General features: G+C 37.8%; 1 protein-coding gene across 2 annotated transcripts in view; it reads right to left on the reverse strand.

The window, feature by feature from the left end:
- Nucleotides 1-23657, reverse strand: part of CCDC50 (coiled-coil domain containing 50) — a 75748-nt gene that overhangs the window by 19250 nt on the left and 32841 nt on the right. Inside the window, exons 4-6 of one of the 2 annotated variants that reach the window (XM_043473416.1) lie at nt 21111-21201; nt 11605-11722; nt 6098-6622 (exon numbers count right to left, since the gene is read on the reverse strand). In XM_043473416.1, the coding sequence (XP_043329351.1) occupies nt 6098-6622; nt 11605-11722; nt 21111-21201 (734 nt within the window). The remainder of the gene's footprint in view (nt 1-6097; nt 6623-11604; nt 11723-21110; nt 21202-23657) is intronic. The other variant, XM_043473418.1, reaches the window with a different exon arrangement.

Below are 23657 nucleotides of genomic sequence, written 5' to 3' on the forward strand. Positions count from 1 at the left end.
CAAAATGTGAAAACTACTTCAACTTCACATCATCCCTAGAGTTTCCAGATCTTATGCTGGCTGGGCTAGTTTTAATGCAGATTTTCAAGCTGTTTGGGACAATCAGGAAACAGTGGCATACTCACTCACAAGAGTAGATAAACCTCCTTGAGTTATAATTAGCTTGGTCATAACTAGAAGGGAAGATTTTAGGGAAAAATAAATAGATAGGCATTGGGAAAAGTCAACAGACAAGATAGGTTTCTGTATCATATGCCTATCTACAGAGCCCTCTTGTGTCCCAGATGGTAAAGAATCTGCCTGCAACTCAGGAGACTTAGGTTCGATCCCTGGATAGGGAAGATCCCCTGGAGAAGAGAATGGAAATCCACTCCAGTATTCTTGCCTGGAAAAGTCCACAGACAGAGGAGCCTGGTGGGCCAAAATCTATGCGGTCGCAGAGTCAGATACTACTGAGTGACTAACACTTTCACTTCATGCCCATCTACAGTAAAATGACACTTTCACGAGCAGTCCAAAGCCTAGTTGAGGACAACAGGGGAGATCACACCCTGTTCCTTCAAGTAAGCCATCTGGTGAAAGAAATACAGTGGAAATGCACTCAGATTTCGAGAACTAAACTTTCTCTGTGGCGCTGCCTCCTGCTCTCTACCAGAAAATTAACTGAGAAAATATTTTGCTTTAATATCGATCAAGGATGCTTGGAAGGCATTCAAATGAAATGATCAAATGAAGAGTCTTAATTGATTTGGAAGGGTGTTAAGTCTGTGACTTCTTGGCAGCTAAAAACAGAATGACATATGGGAATTCTGTGGGGATCCAGTGGTTAGGACACCGAGCTTTCACTGCTGAGAGTGTGGGTTCAATCCCTGTTTGGGGAACTAAGACCCTGCAAGTTGTGCAGCCAAAAAAAAAAAAAAAAAAGAGAGAGGAAGATACACAGATCAACGGAGCGAAACAGAGAGCCCAGATGTATAAATGGTCAATTGATCTACGGCCAAGAAGACAGGAACACAGAGCGAACAAAGGACAGTCTCTTCAGTAAACACCGCTAGGAAAACTGGACAGCCATATTCAAAGGAATGAAACCTGACCATCTAGCTACACCATACACAAAAATTAACTCAAAATGGATTAAATACTTGAACATAAGACCCAAAACAATAAAACTCCTAGATGAAAACACAGGCAGTAAGCTTCTTGACATTTGTCTTAGAGATGATTTTTATGGATTCAACACCAAAATCAAATGCAACAAAAGTAAAAAGAGCAAGTGGGACTACATCCAGCTAAAAAACTTCATAGCAAAGGAAACTGTCAACAAAATAAAAAGGCATGGGAGAAAAAAAGAATGGGAGAAAATATTCACTAATCACATATTTGATAAGGGGTTAACATCCAAAATACATAGAGAACTCATACAGCTCAATAGCAAAAACACAATCTGATTGAAAAATAGGCAGAGGATCTGAACATTTTTTCAAAGGAAACATATAGATGGCCAGCAGGTATGAAAAGGTGCTGAACATCACTGATCATCAGGGAAATGCAAATCAAAGCCACAAAGAGGTGTCATACGGCACACTTTTAGAATAACTATTATCAAAAAGACAAGAAACAACAAGTGTTGGCAAGATGTGAAGAAAAGAAAACCCTTGTGCACTGATGGTAAGAACGTAAATTGGTGTAGCCACTATGAAAAACAGTATAGAAGTCTCTCAAAAAAATTTTTTTTAAAAAACTAGAACCACCATACAATCCAGTAATTCTACTTTTGGAATTTATCTGAAGGAAATGAAAATACAAACTCAAAAAGATATGCACACCCTGTGTTCACTGTATTATAATTTACAATAGCCAAGACATGAAACAACCCAAGTGCCCATTGATGGATAAATGGATAAAGAAAATCTGAGATTTACATACACACACACAGAGCAATATTATTCAGCCATAAAAAGAATTAAATCTTGCCATTTACAAAAACAGGAATGGACCCTGAAGGCATCTTGGTAGGTAAAGTAAGAAAGAGAAAGGTTCAGTTCAGTTCAGTCGCTCAGTCGTGTCTGACTCTTTGCAACCCCATGGACTGCAGTACGCCAGGCTTCCCTGTCCATCGCCAACTCCCAGAGCTTACTCAAACTCATGTCCATTGAGACGATGATGCCATCCAACCATCTCATCCTCTGTAATCCCCTTCTCCTCCCGCCTTCAGTATTTCCCAGCATCAGGGTCTTTTCAAATGAGTCAGCTCTTCATATCAGGTGGCCAAAGTACTGGAGTTTCAGCTTCAGCATCAGTCCTTCCAATGAATATTCAGGACTGATTTCCTTTAGGATGGACTGGTTGGATCTCCGTGCAGTCCAAGGGACTCTCAAGGGTCTTCTCCAACACCACAGTTCAAAAGCATCAATTCTTTGGTGCTCAGCTTTCTTTATAGTCCAACTCTCATGGAAAAACAGCCTGGTTCCAAATACATCAAGGCTGTATACTGTCACCTTGCTTATTTAACTTATATGCAGAGTACATCATGAGAAATGCTGGACTGGATGAAGCACAAGCTGGAATCAAGATTGCCAGGAGAAATATCAATAACCTCAGATATGCAGATGACACCACCTTTATGGCAGAAAGTGAAGAAGAAATAAAGAGCCTCTTGATGAAAGTGAAAAAGGAGAGTGAAAAAGTTGGCTTAAAACTCAACATCTGATCAAACTAAGATCATGGCCTCTGGTCCCATCACTTCATGGCAAACAGATGGGGAAACAATGGAAACAGTGACAGACTTTATTTTCGTGGGGCTCCAAAATCACTGCAGTTGGTAACTTCAGCCATGAAATTTAAGACACTTGGTCCTTGGAAGAAAAGTTATGACCAACCTAGACAGCATATTAAAAAGCAGAGACATCACTTTGCCAACAAAGGTCTGTCTAGTCAAAGCTTTGGTTTTTCCAGGAGTCATGTATGGATGTGAGAGTTGCGACTATAAAGAGAAAGGTAAATAATATATAATTTCACTTATACGTGGAATCTAAAACAAAACAACAAAACAAAAAATTTTGAGCCCAAAGATACAGAGAACAGATTTGTAATTGTCATAGGAGAGATTGGAGGATGGGCAAAATGGGTAAAGAAAGTCATAAAATACAAACCTCTGGTTATAAAATAAATAAGTCATGGGGATATAATGTACAGAATGGAGACTGTATTATACTGTACATCTAAAAATTGCTAAGAGAATAAATCTTCAAAGTTCTTATCACAAGAAAAAAATTTTAATTAAGTATGGTGATGATGTTAACTAGACTTATTCTGGTGATCATTTTGCAATATATACAATTATACACTTGAAACTTAATGTTATATGTCAACTATACCCCAATAAAAATAAATATTGTTAAATTTTGAGGTAATTTCTCCCTAGGTTAAATATTTAAAGGGAGAGAGAAGAGTTTATTTGAACTCTTTGTTTGGAACTTGTAGATCTCATTAAGTAGAAAATTTCTATAGCCTGGAATACTAGATTTCTAGACTGACAAGACTGCTTACTAACTGCAGCATACTTCATACCAAAGGTGAAAAGAGCTTTTCTAAGTACCTAAGAAGGAATTTCAGATAGTACACTGTAAGCCTGTCATTACAGAAAATAGAGATGCTTCAAAATGTTATTAAATATAGCTAATTCAAAGAAATTAAGAAAATCGCAGTCTTCATTTTGGTAACCTAATCTGGAAACTAGCTTTCAAAAAACCAGGTGAGCCATATTTTCAAGTTCCACATTCACTTTTTAATCAAATTCTTGCTTATCTTTTTCTGTTCATCATTCTCCAGTTTGAGAAAACAAGAACCTCCCTCGATAAACAAACAAAGCTTACCTTTAAAGAAATTTTGATAAATATCATAGAATGGTGTTTAACGGCTCTGAGAGGTTGGAAGTTAAACTGCAGAAAATTAATAAGCTGTTTCAATCTAATAGCCCAACAGCGATGTTACCCTCAAAGGTAGTATGGATTTACTGCTCTTTAGAAAATTAGCCCATCATATATATAATTTTGCAATTTTATTCTGTGTTTCTTTTTCAACGGATCATCCCACAAACCAGTGCTCTTAGAACTAGCTCTCTGCTGTCCTGCTGGTTTCTTCATTATTAGGTTAAACAAAACTTTGGCCTATGCTAACAACTTTAAGAACTTTTTCAACAGCAAGAATAGACACCAGTACATAATTATATTTTAATGTAATCTTCTGGCCTATTCTAGGGTGGTGGGTGGCTCACAAAATCAAATGCCAACAAAGTCTTTGGCATTGTAAAGTAAGAAATCTGCAAAGTAAGCTGAAAATAAGATGACAGATGCTAGCAGCTACGTTGCTGCCATTTTAGTAACTGCCTAGTCACACTGTTTTTAAAACTCTTATGTTATTAAAATAAAAGGGACAAAACGTTTGCCTACAACTCCAGTAGTAGGGTCTGTGAGTCACTGTGAGTTTCTTTCATACTATTTCCACCCTTTCTAAGTCTGTTTAAAATACCCTTGAGCATACTAAAAAAGCCATAGAGGTTAACCAGCCCTCAGAGCACACTTAAAGGGTTGGATTCACAAAATCAGAAACACAGAGGTCGATGAAATCACCCTTCCTCCCTCCAACACGTCTTTCTAAATCTGATATAAGGTAACTTACAAATCACACTCCAGGTAGATTTTACCACTTCCTCCTCTATTGCCCCAGAGCTCTTTGTTCAAAGTATATCAAATTTGCAATGGCTTGTTTACATATCCATCTTTGTGGCTTGACTCATGAACTGTTTGAGGCTCAGACCCAAGCATCTACCCCTAAACACAAAGCCTGAGGCAAGAAGATTTGTGGCATATAGATAATTGCTGAACTGGATTTTCATTTTATCACCAAGTCCTTTAAAAATTTAAAGGACTAACATGACAGGAAGAGATAAAATGATAGGGGGAACCAAAAGAATCAACATGAACCTGCAGCCCAGGAATCACTCTCCAGACCAGAAGCAGGGGTTGGCTGGGCAACAGTAAATGGAAGGAAGTAAGAAGAGTCGGTTCCTTGGTATTTTCCCCCCATAACCCCTGAGTCTCTGTAAGCATTCCATAAGAGCAAAACAAAACTAGGGAGATGAGTATAGTCTAACTAAAACACCAGACAGCCAGTGCTACGACTCGGAGTGGTACAGCCACATGGAAAAAGCTCACAGCAGCAGTTTCCAGAAAAGCATGGAGAACCATTATTGTGTCAGCGACGGGCTTCAGAGTTAGGCCTCAGGGATGCCAGAAATTGGAGGCTTAGGTCGACCATTCACCTCATTCCTAAGTAAGTACCAAGAACCTACCTGACACTGGTGCTTCAGAGCACCAGCTGGAGAGCTGAAGCTGGTTAAAGCACAGGAAGGAACTCAAAACAACTGTTTTCAAACGGTAAGTGCCTAAGAATCACCTCCTGGTAAAACAAGCCCGAGTTGCCAGGCTGCACTCCAGGGATTGATAACACATGTAAGATCCAGAAATCTGCATTTTTAGGAAACAGCCCAGCTGATTCTGACGAAAACAAACTAGAGGCTCACCATTTGAATAACACTATCTTAAGAGACCGCCTGTCTCATCTCTCACTTCACAACTGAGAAAGATGAGGTGAAGAAAATCCAGTACTTCCAGCCCTGTAGGTCTTCTTTGGAGGCAAATATTATGAAGTTGGTGTCATTAGGCCTTCTGGGTTCATGGAATCAAAATCAGAAACTCAATAGCACTGCTTTAGTACCAGAATCTCTGATGTAAGGTCTTGGCAGATTAAAAATTGTACCTGGGACGAGTACCTCCACTGCAATCTTGGGGCTGGAAGAACCTTGCAAGGAGTGTGAATTCTCTTAGAAGGCAGAAGGGAAAAGATACAGATATTCTCCTTCTTGAGATTTGAGATTAAGTAAATACCTTTTGTAATATCTGGCTCCAGGATTTATCTCAAAGCCATAAGCATAAACCAGAGAGAAAGGACATGTTGTCTACGGCGCTTAACAGATACATGTGTCTGCACGTACACACACGACAGCAGGACTCCCGACCAGGCTGGCCTTCATTACCTGTGTCATGGAGCTGGAGCTGCTCCTCGCTCTCTGAGCAGGGAGGAGTCCGGGGCCTGCGTTTCCTCTCTCTGTGCTCACCTTGCCCATGGTCCCTCCTAAAAACGGCTTCCTTGCAGGGAAGCCCCGCTTTCCGTGAGGTTTTGGGAGAGAGCGGGTCTTGCTGTCTGAACTGTTTTTCCCAGTTCCGAGTTCGATGGCTAGAGCGAGCCTCCCAGTCATCCGCTTCGGTGCTCAGAAGCACCTCACCGCTGACCTTGGGGAGGGGAGGTCTCCGGAGCCTCTCGTGGCCACAGCGTTTTCTTTCAGGCTCAGTGTTAATTTGGGGATCGTCCCTCACTTGACCCGAGCTAGAAGATGACAGAGGTTTCTCTGACGAACAGTGCTCTTCGGAGTCTGTCAAGTTCTCCTGTGGATGTCTGGATCTCTCCCTCCGGTGCTTCACAGTCTTTTCCTCATGTTGAAGTCTACAAGGCCTTGAGCTTCCAGAACCCAACTCCCCTGCCCTCCTTGACCGTGGCTGGTCTGAGCGGAGGCGGAGGGACGTGAAAAACAGAAATGCAGGTTAACTTAATGACTGAGTATGAACTCACTACAGGATGGACACAGGCCTCAAGCTTAATATATTTTAAAATGAAGAAGACCATTTTTTCAGTTTAACAAACTGAAACGAATGGATGAGTATTTTCTGGAATGGTCCGTGCATACATGAAGGATTCTAGGTACATAGCCAAAAAGGTAATAAAACTAACCTGAAATTAAATGAAATAAGTTAAATCTGAAAGAAGAGCTTGATCATGATTAGGGAAGGATTAACATAGTACTTTAATATTTGCCAATAACAAAAATTCCAGTCATTAAGTGTTCAATTCTATTTATAAAATCGATTTGGAACTAGTATATGGTGGGGGAGGGTGGTTAAGTGAGAGATGAAGGAATCTTATAAAAATAGAAAGAACTAAGCTTTGTGATTCCAGTCAGAGACTTTGAAATATTCTTATTGGAAATAACAATAAATTTAATATTGCATTTCTACTTGGTTCAGAAAGATGATCCACAGATTTTGTATTCCTCCATCCTCTCCCCTTAGGTAGCCAAAGCAAACATTCCCAGGAAAATTACAGTTCAGTGTGGAAGAAGAGGGAGCAAAGGAGAATTTTATGTGAGTAAATGACCCTGTTATCTTTGGATGACTCTCTTTCAAATCTTACTTGAAGCTGTGTAGAGGAAAATAATTAAAAATAGATGCCATAACAGAGTACATAAAAAGAAGCCAATTCCTAAACACATTTCAAAAAACTTTAAGATACTGTATTCTGTATATAGAAATACAACATGTGCTAAATATGCAAGTCCCTAAGTTTAACACAAACTAGAGAAACAGCACAGACTTGGTGCTTTGTTGTCAGGTCTCTTTTAGGAACAAGCAAACTATGAAAACAAAGGAAGTGAATTAACAACGAATATTCCAAGAGCACATTTAACATTTCCAAAGACTTTTACTATAATGGGGAAATAACAAAAAGAAATCTTAACTCCATGGAAAATTGCTAGGACAGCCAAGATTCCCCCTTGGAATTAGTCACTTGCTGAACTGCATTTGAAGCAGCTCTTGTAACTGGATGGAATGTAGAAAAAATAAATAACCGTATCTTTCATTAGTTATCAGGGTTTTTTTGTTTGTTTGGTTTGGTTTTGGGCTCTTTGCTTTTGTTAATGTTTGTTATTGTTAATCTAGTGAAGGAATACAGGAAGGGGAGATATGGATATGTGTTAAATGCATCAATGATGCCAATAAAGCTTGCACTCAAAACTCTAAATGGTTTCTTCTTGAGTTTTCCAGAAGAAAAGAACGTTTGCTTCAAAGACGATGTCTAAATTAAAACCTGTCTTCCAAAAAGTCTGTAGAGGTATTTATCTTCATAATTTATGATAGAATTTATTTTTTACATAAAGCAAAAGTGAAACAGAACAATTACTCTAATAAAAAAGTATGTTTTACGCAAACTATTATTTTAAGTGTATCTTGACAACTGAGAATCTATTTACTACTGCTGTGAATTATCATAATACTGACCAGCTACTTAAACTACGATCACAAGGAGGAAATGATGGTTTAGTGTTAATACCAATGTTCCCACAGAAAACTGCAGGAGTGAGGCCTGCCTATAAACCCAAAAAGAGAAAAGAAAGGTTTTGTTTTTAATATGGACTTGTGAAGTCATGATTGTTTTATTTTTATTTTTATTTTTACTTCTTTTAATACGTTAACAGATATTAACAGTTGCACTTTAGGGAAGTGTGTTGCAAGAATTAGAAAAGGGCTGTCACTACATTTTCACAGAGTTGATAGGGAAAAATATTTATTGTGCTCACTTGTGATATCTTTAAACCTGGGGCAAAAAAGAAGACAGGGATGGAGGAATGTTTGAATCCTTTAAAACCCTGTCCAGTTAAGAATTGAGACTTCTATATTTCTTGAGACCAAGTTATTTGGCAAATATAATTAACTTCCTTATAGGCAATACGTACATACATATATATATGTATATACATATACATATATGTGTGTGTATATACATATATACATATGTATACATATATATGTATAGGTATACATATATACATACACACACACACATATATTTGCAAACATTTTGTGTTCTTCCATGTTTGTCTTTCAAAATAAAATGATTTTTGTTTGGACAGACCAAATATTATTTAATACACACATTACATTAAAGTGAAAAGTGAAGTCACTCCGTCGTGTCCAACTCTTTGTGACCCCATGGACTGTAGTCTACCAGGCTCCTCCGTCCATTGGATTTTCCTGGCAAGAATACTGGAGTGGGTTGCCATTTCCTTCTCCAGAGGATCTTCCCAACCCAAGGATCAAACCTGGGTCTCCCACATTGTAGGCAGACGCTTTACCATCTGAGCCACCAGGGAAGTCCACTTTACATTAATATTTGTACAAATAATAGTACTTTATAGTTTAATAAGTCTTCACAAAAATTCTATTGTTTATTTTTCAACATCCATGTGAAGGATATATTTTTAGAATCTTCATTTTACAGATGAGAAAAAGGATTACAGTGATTATAGTGGATAACTTCCTTAATATTACAATTTTTCTAAGGAAGGGATGTAACTTGAATCGAGGTCTAATGACTGCAAAGACCATGACTTAAAAAAAAAAATCTTTAATATGCCAGCAATACAGGTGAGGGGCTTTGAAAGAGAAACATGGATTCATAAATAAGATATACAATTTCAGTTGATATAAATCTGACAGGGGTTTTGGATAAGTCCAGATTTGTAGAAAATCTATAAATGATTACTTTTTAAAGATTGATTTATTAAAGTCTAAGTAAAATTAAAGCTAAAGCGACCACTTCCACAATGATTCGCTCTGATTATTATGTAAGACAGACAAAAATTATATTGCACGCAAAGGCAGAGAAGTACAATTCAAGAATATCCCTTATGTGTTGGGAAAGGACCACTGCAAAGAACATACAGCTGCTTTGTAAATGTCAGCTGGACTATAATGTGGCCTCTGTAGAACTCACCTTGATCTGACTCAAAGGCATATAAATGAAGATCACATGTTCAGCAATGTATCATCTCCCAACAACAACACAACTGAAGAGAAATTCCAACAGTACTTTACAGGTACACACTCAGGAGATCCCTAGATCCTATTCCCAATCCCCCCCTGCCCCAAGTCCAAGAAAAGCACACACAGCACTCTCTGTAAGTTTACAAAAGCATTAAATATAAATTTTTTAAAAATTTAGGTTGTCCCTGAAAATCTACTGAATTATTAATATAGTCTACAGAGATAAATCACAATGATAATATTCTGGTCGAAACCACCAGGTTTGAGTCCCAATTTGAGTTAAGTGTAAGGTTTTAAAAGAGGAACACTAAAATCAGGACTTTAGTGTACTTATTTACCACCCTAATGTTTTTCAATTCAAAAGTTTAGAATGGTTATATTTTTATCTGCAATGAACGTGCCTTCCGGCAGAATTACAAAAAAACAAAAAAATCAGATCATATCTCTAAGATTTTAATTAAAGCTGACGAGTAACTCTTTACCTTCGGATCTCTAGTACAGAAAAATACTGGCAATTTTTCTTCTTGAATGATGTATCACATAATTTGATTAGAAAAACCAGGATAAGGAAAATGGCTATCAAAAAAGAGTTGAGCATTTCACATGTGGAAGAACACACCAAGCCACAGTAGAGAATCAATCTGCTTACTAATTGTGTTACAGAGTTGAGCTCTACTCATTTTGAAAGATTTAGAACAGTGTGACTGGAAGACTCAACTATAATAATCCTATTATCTACATACACATCCTTTTCATTCTACTCACCAAAGAAAAATACCTACTTACCTTTTATGATACTATAGAAAAGCAATTGATAATTAATTTTCAGGGGCCTTGGGGATTACTCATCTTAAAATCTTTACTCTCTAGAAGCTGCCTTTAGATTTTATTTGGTTGCTATTTGGTATCCTAAGTATGGTCTCCAACTGAGCTACCACGGAAGCCAAGTTGGTTCAGAGGGTAAAGAATCCGCCTGCAATGCGGGAGACCTGGGTTCCATCCCTGGATTGGGAAGATCCCCTGGAGGAAGGCATGGCAACCCACTACAGTATTCTTGCCTGGAGAATCCCCAGGCAATCCCCAGGCACCTAGCAGGCTACAGTTCATGGGGTCACAAGGAGTCAGATGCCAACTGAGCAACTACGTACAGCACATGGTCCCCAAGCTGAACTACAGTTAAATACTGACACTAAAAACTACAGGAAATATCCGTCCTTTAACATGTCTTTAAAAAGAACTAAATAATACTTGCAAATACTCATTTCCCAACACACTTTTAAGATGAAGAATCACGGTGACCACAAGCGCTACCACCACCACACCACACCACCACCACACCGCAGAAGCGGGCACTAGAGAAGGGATCTCTCTCTCTCAGAAAACCTTCTATGTGGTAGAAATAGCAAAGAAAGCATGAAAAGCAAAAACTCAACAGAAAATCATAATATTCAATTTTGTCACCAGCAGGGTAATCCACTGGCCTAGGTTTAAAAGATAAGAAGCATGGGGAAAAAGCTTTGGTATCCCATCATCTATAAAGGCTGTACCTCCTTTATTATTTGGGCTACTTTGAGGCTTCAAACAGTACTGCCCAGATTTCCTTGAGGCAGAGACTCATCTGCCATTTTTCCTCACCCTAGTTTATGTACTTAGAATGTAATATAACATTCTAAGTAGCAACAGTGCAAAAGAACACATGTCAGATTCTGCTAAACTGTATTCACATTTTACAGCCATAAAAATGACTCTGGTCATCCATCTAAAGAACAGATGGATTCATTAGATAAGATAAAATTCCACCACAAATCTAAATGGGCCCTAGAGTCACTTTACAGACAAATTTAAAAGGTGTCTTGCAACTGAGTCTAAAGACAGGTATTATTACCTCCATCTTCATAATAGTAACTATCACCATAAGCACTGACTCCAGAAGACTCTGGAAAGTGTTTCTTTCGCTTTTTCTCTTCCTGTAACTCCTTTTCTTGCAAGAGTCGAGCAATGTCCTGCAAATACAGAGAGAAGAAAAATAAATACTTCGGAGAAAGAACAAACGCCATACAGTAACCCTGCAGGTCAGTGGTTTGACATTCCATTCCCAGGCTTTTGTGGCTCTGCCTATGGTTTTCCAGACCTTCTGGTATTACGCTCACACTGTCCAAATGTCAAGGACGACTGCTCAACAGGAAGCACACAAGATGAGGGAGAAAGGTTTCTTAACTAAATTTAAATCTAACTCAGCCTGAAGATAGTCAAATACAATATTCCTAAAACTGGTTATGGAACAGAAGTTTTCAAATACATATTTATGGGCCCTTTTTCCAAGATGATGATTCACTAAGTCTGAATGAGGAAGACTGCCATAATCTATAACTTTTTTTAAAATTTATTTTAAATTGGAGGATAATTGCTTTACAATATCGTGTTGGCTTTTGCCATACAACAACATGAATCCGCCACAAGCATACACATGTCCCCTCACTCTTGCACCTCCTCCCCACGCCTCCAGGTTGTCACAGAGCGCCACGCTGAGCGCCTGTTTTATACAGCGACTTCCCATGAGCTATTTATTTTATATATACTAATGTATAAATACACTGATTTCATTTCATTTAAAAAAAAGTTTTTTAAAGAATCTTTCAGCTGATTGTGATTTAGCTTTGCGTTAGAGGACGGCTGTCTTAACTAAAAAAAAAAAACAAAACAGAAAACAGTCCTCCTCCTGTCTCCCCTGTGCTCCATCTCCAGATGAGTTTTCAGCAGCTGCTGAGTGGCAAATAACATTCTGATTTCATCCCCTAAAAGATCACCACCCACTTTGAAAACAAAGAAATACACAAATAACTGTAACACAACCAAATTGTAAATGCCTCAAAAAAAGGGGGAGAAATGTCTATGAGAGCACCAAAAGGGGAATACTACTTCTGTTTATATGAATTGGTTCAAGGCTTTGCATTAATGTTAGGTTTTAAACAAAGAACTAGATTCCAATAAGCAAGGGAAGATATTCTTTGCTGAGAACACCACCAGCAAAGTTATAACTTTTTTAATGGGCATCACTCTAGAAAACAACCAACAGTCCAATTAGAACACTGGGTGTGTGTTTAAAAAAAAAAAGAACACTGTGTGTGGGGTGTTAGAGAAAAATGAGGTTAGAAAAACAGAGGCTGGATGCTAGGCACCCTTTACAGTCAATTTTAAAAAGTCTGGAGTCTATAATGTAAGGGATGAAAAGTTGCTAAAGATTTTGAGCTGGCAAGAGATAGAGTTCAGAATTTGAAGATTATTTCTATAAAAGGCCCAACAAAAATAGCACATAAACTTTGTTTTTGTACACTTTTTAAAAAAGAAAATCCCTAGATGTTACTAGATTCTTAAAGATCTTACAAATAAGGCAACAATACCCACTGATACAAATGGTAATAAAAATCACAGGCAGTTTGAGGGGCTTACTTCTGAGGCAAAAATTAATTACCATTCTTTCTTCATTTTTCTGAATAAGTCAGATGAAGAATATACTAAGACTGCAAGGCAAATAAAATTCATCTGAATGACTTAATTTCTCTTATATTAGTGTAGAAATAAGCTGGATGTTGAGGCTAGATGAATTAGCAGAGGTCATCAGTATACTTGGAGGGCTTCCCAGGCAGCTCAGCAGTAAAAACTCCACCTGCCAATGCAAGAGATGCAAGAGACTTGGCTTCGATCCTTGGGTCAGGAAGACCCCTTAGAGAAAGAAATGGCAACCCACTCAAGTATTCTTGCCTGGAGAATTCCATGGAGAGAGGAGCCTGGGGGGCTACAAACTATGAGACTGTAAAGAGTCGGACACAAGTCGACTGAGTGCCTAAGCACGCACATATGCACACACACATCCATGTACGTGGCTTTTAATGCTCACGAAATAGGCCTAAATTCAAACTTATATTATTAACATATATTCTGTAACTGACTTCTATGCTGGAAATTTCTCATGAAACTGTGTAAACATATGTACATATATTTGATATATGTACATATGTTTACACATATGTACATATATTTGATAAGTTCCAGTTCAAGTCAGAGATGCTTCAGAGACACTGGAAGAAAAACATTTAACTATTAAAATGAATTTCTTTGGGCCTGAATTCTTCATCTGTAAAATGAAGAGTCTGAACTAGTGAACCTTAAAAGTCAAATATCTTGACACCCCACTACACATTTTAATAATTCTGGAAATGTTACTGGGTGCCCTCCTCTGTGCCAGGTTCATTACATTGATGCCTTACAAAGCAATACAGTAATCAGTTAGGAAGAGAGAGCCGTGACAAGATAATTTATCCTCCTCATTCTAATATCTACTTCAGAATTTCCTAAATCCATATACATCTTACTACGAAAGTAAGAAGAAAATGTAAACACTTCCCTGAGTTGTCATGTTGACTGAACACCCAACACTACATTTTCTTAAGTGGTTTGTTTTACTGAAAACAAAAAGTCTCCCTTCATATAACTGAATAAAAATATAAAGGAAAACTGCCAGGTCCAACTGCCAGCCGAAATTATTAAACTGCCCTCCAGGGACTTTATAATTGCTTTCCTGCTATCAAATTTATTCCTAATGAATACACAGTAATAGGGCACTTTCTCAACATGAAGAGCCAAAAATGAACCAAAGAGAAATAAAAGTGATACCCGTTTTGTACCATGTATTAGCTGGTCAAAAGGAGTGCTTTTAACCAAGTAGGAAAATAATAATCACAACGTGTCATGCATCTTAGCACCCAAACCTTTGTTCTTTTAACATCTCAGCTCCTTTGTGAATAAGCTTCTTATGGCTGAGAGGAATAAGAATAGCTAGCGGTATTTGAGGTGGGAAAGGAAAAAGGATTTCAACGGAAATCTGCTGCTATACTATAAACCATGGCTCAGCCAAGTCAACTTTCTTCCCTGCTTTCCAACATTACTGCACAGTGGGTTTAGTTAGGTGATTTCAATTAAAAAAAAAAAAAAACTCCCCTGAAACAAGCTAAAGACAGCAATTATTAGTCACCACGCTTGGATGCAGCTTAGTCACCCCTGACATAAACAACCTCCTTGATCCTCTGCTTCCTTCCTGTTAAAGGTTAGTCTACAACAGCACTTCCCAAGCTGTTTCTGAGAACCCTGGTATCAAAGGCTCACAAAAAAAAAAAAAAACAAAAACCAGAAAACATGTATTATATCGAACTCTTTAAACACATTAGCTCATGTTAACATTCTGATGAAAGAAAAGTAATGTTATCTTCTAGCAACCCAGGAATTTCCAAATTTATTTTGTGACAGAGGTCTTTTTGTTACATAAAATATATACATATATATAAACCTTACTAAATTAGTGTTTGACAAAATATAACTTGGGGAAAAAAACAAATTTATAAGAACTCTGAAATTCTTCTGAAGTCACATTCAATTATTTTTTAATTAACAATATTAATCAGGTAGACTTACTTTGGGTTAATATGCAGAAATAACTGTTGTGCAGAAGACTTTCTCTTTTTTTATTTTTTAGTTGGAGGAAAATTACTTTACAATGTTGTGCTGGCTTCTGCCATACAACTAATCAGCCATCATTATACATCATATATATCCTCTCCCTCTTAAGCATCCCTCCTCTCCTCCCACAGAAGACTTTCTAAGTAAAAACATTTATTGAAATAACACTCAACTCTGGAAAATGGGAAGCTTATGGGAGCTTCTTACTTATGGGAGCATAAGTAAGGGCAGAGTTAAGGATTCCTGGAATGCTACAGGAATGATATGTCAAGAAAACAGATTCACTGATTCGTTTCAATGGCTCAAATATTCTGCTAGAGACCTCCTTCAGAGAAATAAGGTACACAGTCATTATCACTAATGTTCTTGTCCATTAAGTGCTAAAAGAAAAATGATTAACATAATGTAAGATATGCAAAGATGAGTGCTCTAAGAGAGACATTCACACACCAAAGTGCAGAGGAGCCCCATGCAACTTTCTCAAGTAAATACAAATTACTGAACTGTTGGATCCTTTTGCGTACTTTTGTGGTTTATACGATTTTATATCAGGGTTACTTCTCCCTTAAAGTTTTCACCTCTATCATAATAGTAGTGAGATTCAAAATGAGAAAATCTTACGTATAAAGATAACCTAAGGGAGATGTGAAAATGTGATTGTCAAATGACTATCAGAAGAATAAAAAAAAGGAAAGCCATTCCATTAATTTGCTAAACTTTTTTATTACCTAGCAATTACTATATTAACATCTAACTCAATAGGAAATGCAAAGCAGGTATAACCCCAAAAGGGTTACTCTGTAAGGCCAGAAAAACAGGTTAGTACCAAATTCATGGCTATAAAAACACCAATATAACTAGGATACAAAGAGAGAAGAATTTTCTCAACCAGAGGCCTCCCACTCACTCCCCCTATCTGGTTATATTTTTGTAAACTTACTTTTAAAGTGCCACAACATAGGGAAAAAATTAAGTAGCTTAAATTATTACTACCTCAGCTATTTTCTAGATATTACCAATTTACATAAATATATTTTTAGACCATGGATTTCTGATCACATTAAGAACACTATGAAAAAGTACCATGGCTCACACTAGATTAATTTTTAATGTAAACTGGTTACTAAGTTTATCCCTGAATAGTTCACATTATAAATGGCTCCAAATTGTTGGATTAGTGCCACAGATTTTCATTTCATGGTTGGCCATGATACTATTTATTTAAGGAAAAAAAAAAAGCTTTCCCTAAAATAGTTTCACATTCACACATATTTGGACCTAGGTTCAAAGGCACATATGTAAATCAATATTCACATATACACAAAGTAGTTAAGAGTTTTATTTAAGAATCAGTTCAGTTCAGTTCAGTCACTCAGTCACATCCAACTCTCTGCAACCCCATGGACTGCAGCACGCCAGGCCTCCCTGTCCATCACCAACTCCCGGAGCTTACTTATGTCCATTGAGTCAGTGATGCCATCCAATCATCTCATCTTCTGTCATCAACTTCTCCTCCCGCCTTCAATCATTCCCAGCATCAGGGTCTTTTCTAATGAGTTGGTTCTTCACATCAGGTGGCCAGTGTTGAAATTTCAGCTTCAGCATCAGTCCTTCCAATGACTGATTTCCTTTAGGATGAACTGGTTGGATCTCCTTGCAGTCCAAGGGACTCTCAAGAGTCTTCTCCAACACCAACGTTCAAAAACATCAATTCTTCGGCACTCAGCTTTCTTTATAGTCCAACTCTCACATCCATACGTGACTATTGGAAAAACTACAGCTTTGACTAGACAGACATTTGTTGGCAAAGTAATGTCTCTGCTTTTTAATATGCTGTCTTAATATGCTGTTTAGGTTAGTCATAGCTTTTCTTCCAAGGAGCAAGCATCTTTTAATTTCATGGCTGCAGTCACCATCTGCAGTGATTTTGGAGCCCCCAAAATAAAGTCTCTCTGTTTCTACTGTTTCTCCATCTATTTGCCATGAAGTAATGGAACTAGATACCATGATCTTAGTTTTCTGAATACTGAGTTTTAAGCCAGCTTTTTCACTCTCCTCTTTCACTTTCATCAAGAGGCTCTTATTTCTTCTTCACTTTCTGCCATTAGGATGGTGTCATCTGAGTATCTGACATTATTGATATTTCTCCTGGCAATCTTGATTTCAGCTTGTGCTTCATGCAGCCCAGCATTTTGCATGATGTACTCTGCATATGAGTTAAATGAGCAGGGTAACAATATACAGCCTTGATGTACTCCTTTCCTGATTTAGAACCAGTCTGTTGTTCCATGTCCAGTTTAAACTGTTGCTTCTTGACCTGCATACAGATTTCTCAGGAGGCAAGTCAGATGGTCTGGTATTCCCATCTCTTGATGAATTTTCCAGATTTGCTGTGATCCACAGAGTCAAAGGCTTTGCTGTAGTCAATAAAGCAAAAGTAGATGTTTTTCTGGAACTCTTTTTAGTTATTTAAGAATTTTTAGTTATTTATTTTTTTATTTACTTAAGAATAACTAAATTAAATCAACTAAAAACACATTTCATGGCTTGATTAAACAATATTGACAAATGCTAAAGCTGTGACCAAAGAGAAAGATCCCAATAAAATGTGTCCACCTGTATTAACCACAAACTCATGTCGTTATGAGGGAAGTACTACCAGAAACTCAGTCCAGTATTACCAAAGGCTACATGCTCCTTCAACAGGGCACCAAGAAAGAAATGCTACTACTACTATATTCGAGACACCATGTAAGAGTTTAAAAAAAAAAGCAAGGAAGACAGGAGGCAAGGAAAGAGGAGGGAAAGAGGAAAAAGAGGGAAGGAAGGGAAGGAGCCACAATGGTGGTAAGAATATAGATCTTTTTAAACTCCTCAACATCTGTCTCAGCAATGGAAATGCTACCTGCCTTACATTTGTGCTCTGTTAAAAAACACAATAAAATTATATCACAGTGAAGTTAGACATGCTAATTCACCCACAGAAAGTTGTATAACTCTACTTCTCATGTACAATGTTGTTCAGTAAAAATATCTGTCCCAACAGGAAAGAACCTTGAATTCTACATCGGGTTGTTCTGAGTGATTATAAGCTACGAAAGAGAGTTGACTCCAAAAATCTGTAAAAAGAGATCTGGGTGAAAATTCAGAGGGGAATTTTCTATAACCCTGCTGCTGGGTAAGAACTTATTAGCTAAGCAGACTCTATAAGGAAGCAGAAGAGCACAGAGAGAGGGAAAATTTATTAAAAAAAAAAAAAAAAAAAAAGGATCCGGACAGTTGATGAGTAACAGGCAGTGCAAAGTTGGCCAGAAAAATTAGCACTATTGTTTCAGTCTCCTCTATGAGGCGCCTTGGACTAAAATAAACAAATAAGCATTATCATACATCCTTCAACATCAAACTTGACTAATGCAAATTTTATTTAATATTAAAACAGTCTAGTCAGCTGGAAGTCACATTTTTCTACAATTAAAGAACCTCTTGACAGAATAGCCATATTCTAAACTAAGGCATCAGTGAAAAGTCAAAAACATCTGGGAAAAAAAAAAAGTGTTGAGTTTTTAAAGGCTAGTCTCATTAAACCTCCACAACTAGATTTCTCGTCTCATCTCTCCATTGCACTGGACAAGGGGAAACATTTCAGTAGGTCAAATAGTAGTGGAGATAATAGGAAACCTGTAAAGCAAGAAAATCCCTAAAGATTCCTGAAATCATACCATATCAGAATATACGTAACTCTGCTTATTTCACCCCCACCTTTTAATTCAGCACACATCTCTCTATTAGAGAAATCTGAGTTGTTACAAAGGGAGAATGGTGGGGGAAACACCTGGCCAGAAAGCAAAAAGGAAAGAATAACTATTAACTTAATATGTAGCAGAGACCTTAAATACATGATTTTAAACTTCATAGCAGCCCTTCAGGATAATGTAGAGTTATCATGAATTCTTCAGTTTGGAACCTAAAAGTCTACGTGGCTAAATGAGATGATAAAAGTCTCAGCTAAAAGTTAAACAGATACGATTCAAACTCGATAGTTTATGTGTTCTATGTTGTGTCACAGTATACCCAAGTCAGACGCAGTCAGAACTGCAGAGACATTTCTTTGGCATCTTACTATAGCCAGGGACCAGTCTTTCATATACTTCAAGACTTAATTTCTTCATCTGAGAAATGCAGTTATTCACAACACTGAATACTTTATATAGTATAACAATGAGATTATTTATTGTGATTGCTATTTAGATTCCACAGGCATAAAATAAAGTATTTTGTTTTCCCTAATTTTGTTTCCCTGCTTTCCCCTGAACGGAAAGGAAAAATATTACAGGACACCAGGAGCATTTATAAGAAGCCAACTTCATTACTCTGTGATTTTTAAAATAGAAGCTTTCCTGTCTATAAAACATAATCACTTCTTTCAGCTTCCAGACTCATCTCCAAGGAAGTCTTGACTATAGAGAAGCAACACATCCTGCAGTAAGAAAGAGCTCCTGTGTGGATAACAGGAAGGATGAAAAAGAATCCTTCATTCTAACTTACAGTTCTGATCATCACATAATCATGGTTTGTTTCTTAAAGAAACAGCTAAATACACTCACACCAGGTGTCTTCACACTCGCCTGGCATTGAACAAGGAGTTCCAGAGGAACAGGGTGGCTCAGTAGGAGAAAGAGAAGATGCAGGCTGGTTCACTGATAACCCTGAAATATCTACTCAATAGGGTGATTGTATGTGCCAGTTTGCCCAGGAGAGTACACAAAATTTCGGAGTACACAAAATATCGTATGGTCATTCTACTATTAAAAATGATAAATCATTTTTTTCTTTACTATAAGTCAAGACAATGGCCAAGAATAGCAGAAAAGGTATAAAAAGAGCAGACACACAGTCAACACAATCGTTTGTAAGAAATGCTGAAAACGTAACGCAAAAACAATGATCACTAAGTACAAATTCAAGTCTTTTTACAAACCATACACTACTGCTAATTTTAGTCATTTTCAGCTTAAAAACAATACAATTTAAAAATATATACAGAATTAAATGGATCACTGTTTTCAGGCAGGGTATCATAGGAAAGTGAACCCATTAATAAAAAAGAGGGAGAGCAATGACCAGCCCGTGACTCCTGTTCAGGCTACATTCAAGGTTTGCTCTCCCTTAAGTTGTGGGAATAACCCATAGACAGATATCTTGTATTGAGCTGAATTATCTCTTAAAAATTCAGTTATATCAAGAACTTCAGAACATGACCTTATTTAAAAATAGCATCTTTCAGGTAGAATTATTTAAGAGAAGATCTACTCTATTAGGGTGGGCCCTCAATCCAATGACTGGTATCCTACAAAGAAAACAAGAGGACAAAAAGATACAGGGAAGAAGGCCATATGACAACAAAGGTAAAGACTGATATGATGCAACCACAAGGCAAGGAATGCAGCCTGCCAAGAGCCACGAGAAGCTAAGAGGAGGCAAAGAAGGGATCTCTCCTAGTACGCAGCACTGCCCTGCCAACACCTTAATTTCGATGCGCAACCGTCAGAACTGTGAGAGAATCAAGTTCTACTGTTCTTCGCCACCATGTTTGTAGTGATTTGTTACAGCAGCCCTACAGAAACGAATTCACACTTTTTGTCAAATTAACCATTATCATCTTTTAAGATTTTACCACTTAAACAACAACCAAAAGGTGGTTTGGTTTGGTGGTTTATCAAAATAAACAGTGGTCCATGGAGGGCAACACTTGGACTATGCACCCCCAAAAGGGGAACGCTCTCCTGCCCGCCCAGCAACCCTACACTGTGCCTGTGGACAGAGTCAGAGCTGAGCAGCCCTCCTCCACGAGGCGGAGGGGCATTAAACAAGTTGTACCTCATCCTTCTTCTCCTGAATGCGTCGTCTCTCTGCCTCAATAGCCAGCTTCTCCTGAATCTCCTGAGCAATTTCACAGTCTTGCTGTTCACTAAAAAACAAAGGAGAAAACAACATGAAGGAAGGATACAAGGAATGATTTGTCTAACCACAACACAATTCACTGAATACTCACTATGAGCCAGGGCATATTTTTATCTCACTCAGTCCTTACAATAATGATGCAAAGAGGTCAATACCATCACATCCTATAGCTAGAAAAACTTGAGGCCCAGAGTAGTAAAATCACTTCCCTACGGTCACAGAGAAAGTAAGTGGTAGGATCAGAATCTGATCCCCAGACACTACAATGGAAAGCTCCAGGCCTTTCTTGTATGATCATATCACAGGTTTAATTCTGGGTCATGCGAAGATCCCCTGGAGAAAGAAATGGCAACCCACTTCAGTATTCTTGCCTGGAGAACACCATGGACAAAGAAGCCTAGAAGTCTACAGTTCGTGGGCTCACAAGAGTCAGACATGATTTAGTGACTAAACCATCACCACAGTCCCTCAAGATTCTGCAAAGGAGATGTACACTATGAGAATAAGATCCACAAATATCCAAGTATGCACAAAGTACGCATAAACAAAGTAAGAATGAATTCACTAAAATGTCAGTAATACTGTGGTCACTTAGAGGTGGTGGTATGACTTCAAAACAGTTTTTATAAATTTTTAATTAAATATATTTTTTTCAGTTTCAGTAAAACTTTAAAAATGGCGGGGAATGTATATTCCACAGCTTCAGGTGCCAGGAGAAACCTCTGTGGCTGATGCCAGTTCTCTTAACTTTCAGGCCACTAAGGCAACCAAAGGTTGTAATACTGCGGCTACCATAGTTTTGTTTTGTATCGGCATTCGTGCACTCAAAAAAGACTCACACAACATGTGCTGTTATCCAGGCGCTGTGCTCAACACTGAGGATACAAAACTAAATAAATCTCCATCCTGTGCTCAGAACCCCACAGTATACTTTGGTGGGAGAAACCAGACACATCATTTTGTGGGGAGAAACACGTCCTTTCAAACAGCACAAATGAAACAGCAGTTTCAACAAGAAATGGGGTTTGGATCTCTCAGAGACAGTCTTTTGGTTTCAGGTTTCAGGAACAGTCAGACTAGACCAAGTTGCATTAGTTGTGTCCAACTCTTCGCAATCCTATGAAATGTAGCCCACCAGGCTCCTCTGTCCATGGGATTCTACAGGCAAGAATACTGAACTGGTTGCCATGACCTCCTCCAGGGGATCTTCCTGAGCTCAGGAAAAGTTAACAGGCAGCTTATAACTCTACAGAGTGTGATAATGCTGGTGAGCCAGCGTTTACATGGCCCTTACAACCTTTAGTTGTTTCCTAAAGAGATATACATATGCTTAGAGCTTGCTATCTAAAAGATGCTGGAACAAAACTACAATTGTGGCTTATACATGCAGTTCACTTGCTAAACCAATATTCCCTTTTATTCTTGCCCTGTCAGTTGAACTTAAGAGTATTCAACAAATCTAGTCTTGGTTGTATATTCCCCGTTTTAAAGCAGCCTTTGTACCTGAAAAGTGTTAGGGTTGGGGGTGGCGGTAATATCCTAGCTTCTCTGGAGGAATAGAAATCCACACATTCTATTCTAACAAAAGTGAGGGGCTGAACACTATTCTTGTTTATATAAGGAAATGGTCCTTTTCAACAAGTTTGGAAATAGTTGGAGATGAGAGTAGATAGGTGCACATACAGGGATGTGTATGTACATGTAGAATATGCTTCCTCCCTTTCTGTCCGATGTGCACATTCTACATGTACATATACGTCCCTACATGTGAAGAAGAGAATACATGACAGAGAGCACACTTTTTTAGAAACAACAAGCTTTTTTTAGTCACTAGTAGGAAAATTACTGGACAAAATACCTGGAGACCTGATTTCCGGTCCTGCCACTATTAACCAGTGAACCATGCCCTCTCATGTCATCTTATTAGCCACAAAAGTTTTGGGATTTAATGACTTCATGTTACAGATCTAATATTATAGGATTCTGAACCATTCAAACCACAAAATTGAAAATAAAAATCTACTCATTTATTATTTCTATATCCTCTTTTCATTCACTCAGTTTTTTGAACTTACCAAAAAGTATTTATTAATCTAGTTTTAAAAATACAGAATTTTTCATGAACTTGCATGTCACTTTGGCAAGTGCTCAGTTTTTTCCCCTGAGTCCCTTAAAAACAATGGTTATGTTTCATTCATATCTGTGTTCTCTGGTGCCTTGCATGGTGAAAGGGTTATTTAGCAAGAGTCAATAAGAATGTTTATGAACAAAATAAGGAAACTGAATAAAATAATGAATAAAGTCCTCTCTGCAAATAACAGGACAGAAAAACCCTTCCTCAAAGGTGGCAAAAGTAATAGGCTCTCGTGTTTATTTAAATAAGACAAATAAAATAAACAGAAGGGTCCCTTCACTTCTTCCTTCACTCCTTCCTCCTCAAAACAATTCTGTAGTTAAGTCTAC

This window comes from Cervus canadensis, chromosome 7, assembly GCF_019320065.1.
Source record: "Cervus canadensis isolate Bull #8, Minnesota chromosome 7, ASM1932006v1, whole genome shotgun sequence".
Classification (NCBI taxonomy): Eukaryota; Metazoa; Chordata; class Mammalia; order Artiodactyla; family Cervidae; genus Cervus; species Cervus canadensis.